Genomic DNA, 4,737 nt, shown 5'->3' on the forward strand with positions numbered 1-4,737 from the left:
TTGCAACTTAAAATACGTCTAAAAAATTAAAACATTCCTGAGATATCTTTACAAGACTTTCATAGCCTTATCGAACATTTATATTGCCTAAATATTTTCATTCGAAGTTTGATAGAAATTTTTAAATATTTTATTTGAAATTTTGATCGTCATTCTGTTATCTAAAAGACACGATTTTTCTTTTATTATTATTTATCTCGTTTCTTCCCGTTGAAGTTCCGATAAAATGAAAAATGAATCGGAACTTTACGTAAGTTTCCATCAATAGAGTAAAATAATCGAATGTAAAAGATAATACAGAATCCAAAATCAAAACACCAAACATTTTTAGACAGTTTTCGCAAAAATGTTTACGTCTTTAAAACGTTTTATTTCCCGATTAGGACTTTGCATTGTCTGAGAATGCACGGCACAACACGCGAAAATGTAACCCCCATGCAGTTATTAGAAACATAATCGGCAAGAGATTGATCTGTTTTTTGTATGGTCACAATACTCAACATTTAAATCACTACATGCGTATTTTTCACGCCACATTCACGCTTGGATACATAATAAAAATTTTCAAGGAATAATTAGAAATATCTTATGAATATTTCAGACGGTCTTTCTTGTTTCTGAAAATACGGAGTGCTGAGAATGACATGGTCCTAAACACACTAAGACGCGCATGACTCGATTATTAATATATATGTATATAAATGATATAAATATATAATCACATAAATATATGTAACAACGTATAATAATAATAATTATAATATAAAAATAATAACGTTTGTAACAGTTCTCAATTCTAATCGTTTAAATGAGATTTCTCCTCTACAATTAAATCGTTGTTGCTCAAGTCTCTATCATTCTCAGATCTTTGCGGACAGGATATCTCACTTTTATCGTTTTACAACGGCAGATTCTTTGTTCAATTTAAAATCAAGTAAAACACATCATTCATTAATTTATTAACGCTTATTTGTTCATTCATTAAATAAAACAATTCTATTCAGCAATTTTTCACTTTTTAATGCTCATCTTTGTAACTTTTAGTTAAAATTAGGTTAAAGCTTAATTTGAAAATATAATTTTATCATTCATATCGCATTTTCCCCTGATATTTATATCTAGCTTCTCTATTGAGTTAAAAAGAATTTCGTCAATTTACTTAATAACGTTAAATTATCGAGATTTTTGTTAAAAAGTAGTTCCTGCAAATAATTTTGCTTTGAAAAAACAACGTGATACGAATTAGGGATATGTTATTGTTGTGAAATATCCGATATGAATTACCGAAATCACGCGGTAAAAGAAAAAGGGGATCGTCGACAGACACGAGCAGCTACCTGTCGCGCGAACCGACCGGCTTCTTCGTAGCCCTCCATTAGACGCTGGACCCGCCGGCGGAGTTAGCCGGGATGTAGTAGTTCCTGACATGCAGATGATTATGAAGGTGTACAGCCGACAGCTGTTGTTGCTGCTGTTGACCGCCGCTTTGTACACTCTGATGATTCCAATGGGCGGCCGGGGATACGACCTTGGGCATATCCGGACTGGCCGACGGCGGCGTGCTTGGCGACGGTAAAGCGTTCGCGTCAGCGACTACATCGACATCGACGTCCTCGTCGTCCTGATCGGCCTCCGGCAAATCGTGCAATTCATCCTCGCTGCAGCTGAACCTGCGCGACTTCGTCGGCCCGAGAACATCCGTCTCGATCTGTTGCTGATCGTCCGGTGCCAAGAGAGACGCTACGTCGAACTGTCGTTTCCTCGGCTGGAAGGACGATTGTCGAAGGGACTGGCTCTGGAAGGGACTTTGTTGCTGTTGTTGCTGCTGTTGCTGCTGTTGATGGTGATGATGATGTGGCGCCCACAACGCGGATATCTGCTGCGAGGCCACCGAAGGACCGAGAGCCGTCGGAGGCGGTGGAGTGGCAGGTAAAGGCGGCGGACTGGGACTGTCTGGTTCCTCGTCAACCGCTAAACCCATGTGCCGACGCACTTTGCGCTGGGCTTTGCGCCGACGGAAGTCACCGCGCCGGAAATCCTCCAGATTCGCCGGATGAATCGCCCAGTAGTGACCCTTGCCATTGGCGCTTCTGCCAGACTTAACAAAGCAATCGTTCAACGAGAGGTTGTGTCGGATAGAATTGCGCCAACCAGGCCCACGGGTACGAAAATAAGGGTAGTGCTCGAGGATATGCTGGTAGATGTCGGACAGTACGAGCTTCTTTTCCGGCGATGACAGTATCGCCATGGCGATCAAACCGATATAACTGTGCTGAGGTTTTGGTTCCTCCGGTATCCGTTGATGATGCGGATGCAACAGTGCCATGGACAGTGCCAATCGACCAGGGTAACCAGCCGCTGCGGCGGCAGCTGGATACAACGGCAGTGGCGCCGGGAATCCCGGGCCTATGCCCAGGTGAGCCGTTGGTGCTCCCGAAGGTTGATGAGCTACACCGGGATGTTGTATCTGCTGAGCTAGCCGCAATCGTTCCGCCATCGCGTAGTGGTACAAGTGCAGCCGGTAATGCTCGAGACCCGGGAGAAAGCCGGCCATCGGATTACCCAGGCCAACGGCCAACGGCTCCTTCGCTGGCGGCGGGCTCTCGTTGCTACACATGATGTTCAGCCGACTCGACACCGATACTTGGTCCTGGTTGACACCGTACTGATCGTCCTCTCCACGGAGGAGGACCGTTCGTCGCTGCCAGCGACGGTTTACCGCGTTGGACTACGTGGTCATGGAATTGTCGGATTGGAGAACCGACATCGGAAAAAATAGAAACCCGAGCACTTTCCCGCACACTGTACTCGCCACCTCTGTTACCGTCCCGATACGCGCGGGACTCCTAATATCGGAGTCGTGAATTATCGCTCCGGGGGTGGCGACGTTGCGCCGCCGACAATCGCGGCAGTCCCTGTTTTCCGACAGTTTTCACCCTGTTTGTCGCGATCCGTACCGAGCAGTGGACTGTTCATGATTTACGATCCTCGGCCGAGTGTGACTGTCTAGCGGACGGGTTTTTCGTTTCGCTCAGTGCGCGGCCGCGTAAACGGAGACCGCCCATCGTACGGGGTACACACTCGGCATTCGACATGGAGTGGGGACCAGCGAGTGTATCTGGTCGATGAAATCCTGCGCGGGGCCCGGTGCGGCAGAAGAGAACCTGAATGTCGGAACGTCGTCCAATGGTAGAGCGGAGGGTCGGACGAAAATGGAACCCACCACCGATCGTCACGCCTACGATGTTGCGATATTGATCCTGGCCGGCGTAATCTGGCCACCGATGGTGGTAGTGGAGATGGTGACGGCCTTGATGATGGTGCGGCCGTCGTCGCCGCACCACGTCGCCGCTCTCTTATCTCTACGTGGCCTAACATAGCTCGATATCATAGCCGATCCTGGACCGGGGAGTTGAGAGACGATCGATGCGTGTTTCCCGTTTTCAGAGCGCGTGCTGTACCGTGAGTTTCGGAAATGGCATCCGTTTTCTCTGTCTCTCTATCACTCTCTTCCTCTCGTTTTGTGCGTGTTGCTTCGTGAACTTCGTCGTCATGGAGTCCACGAAGATTGAGATAGTCTTTCGAGATTGAGTGGCTTTATCTATGATTCTGATGCTAGTGCGGATTGTGATTTTGATTTACGATAAAGATTTCAAGTAATGTGTCTAATGTATCATAGATATTCTTGGATTTATATAGTGAGTGCAAAAAGTATTCGTACGGAGAATATGTCTACTAAAAAGGGCTTTATTGTTAGAAAGTAAACAATAATAAGTAATTAACAAGCAAAGAATAAAATAGATTGTATACTTTTAAAATTATTTTATCTAAGAATAATTGAGAAATAATTAAAGTAATAATTAAAATATATGAAAATAATAATTAATACGAGGTGAAGGACAATGAGAGTCAATTCGTAAGTAAACAGGAAAGCGATTATAACATAAAAATTATAATATGAATTTTCAAAGAAAAAGAATACAATAAAAAATACTTAGCCGCTTTAGACACAATTAAAAATTAGAATATCGGTCAATATATAATAATATAAAAAATCGCTCCATGTAAAATGTCGTAACAAGTTTCGACTTTTGGTTTGAGTCCTCTTCAGACGTTCAACAAAAATTCCTTAATCCAATATAATTGAGACAACACATTTCTCACTGACTCCTCGATTTCCCTCTTCGTTACACAACATTGACAATACAAGATGGCAAAGTCGTATTGAAACAATGTATCTGTAACTTGGCATGAGAACAAAATCAAAAGAAGTGAAAATAATGAAATTCAACAAAAATGTCTTACTCACCAGCGAAAACGATTTGTCAGTTTACAATATAAAGTTAAATAAAATAAAAGAAGTCATAGAGTAAAATGAACAAAAAAGTAAAAATACAAAACATTTTCACAAAACTTATTATATAAAATATGCAAAGTAAAACCAGAATTAATGAACACCGTAGCCATATTAGACATAATACTTCTAACCGTTCGGTTATTACGGATCACACCTTATTTACAATGGGAATATATGAGTCGTGAAGACCTTCAGTGTCCGTTTGTAAATTAAGACTATTTTTCTGCTTTTTAATGTTAAGCATCTCAGAAATTATTCGCTTTCTATAATTAGGTTCTTCATCTAAAATTTTAACATCTTCCCATTGAAAGTCATGATCATATTGCAATCTGTGATCCGTAATAACCGAACGGTTAGAAGTATTATGTCTAATATGGCTA

General features: G+C 42.4%; 1 protein-coding gene across 1 annotated transcript; it reads right to left on the bottom strand.

Annotated features, from left to right (window-relative positions):
- Positions 1–1,375: 1,375 nt before the first annotated feature.
- fd102C (forkhead domain 102C) lies at positions 1,376–2,617 on the bottom strand. The gene has a single exon (XM_018543686.1). It carries the CDS (start codon positions 2,615–2,617, stop codon positions 1,376–1,378), a length of 1,242 nt encoding a protein of 413 aa, XP_018399188.1.
- Between the last annotated feature and the right edge of the window lie 2,120 nt (positions 2,618–4,737).

The sequence above is a fragment of the Cyphomyrmex costatus genome, unplaced genomic scaffold (assembly GCF_001594065.2).
Source record: "Cyphomyrmex costatus isolate MS0001 unplaced genomic scaffold, Ccosl1.0 scaffold396, whole genome shotgun sequence".
Taxonomy (NCBI): Eukaryota; Metazoa; Arthropoda; class Insecta; order Hymenoptera; family Formicidae; genus Cyphomyrmex; species Cyphomyrmex costatus.

Coding starts and splice junctions, on each gene's coding strand:
- fd102C (XM_018543686.1), bottom strand. CDS start 2,617: ATGTGTAGCAACGAGAGCCCGCCGCCAGCGAAGGAGCCGTTGGCCGTT.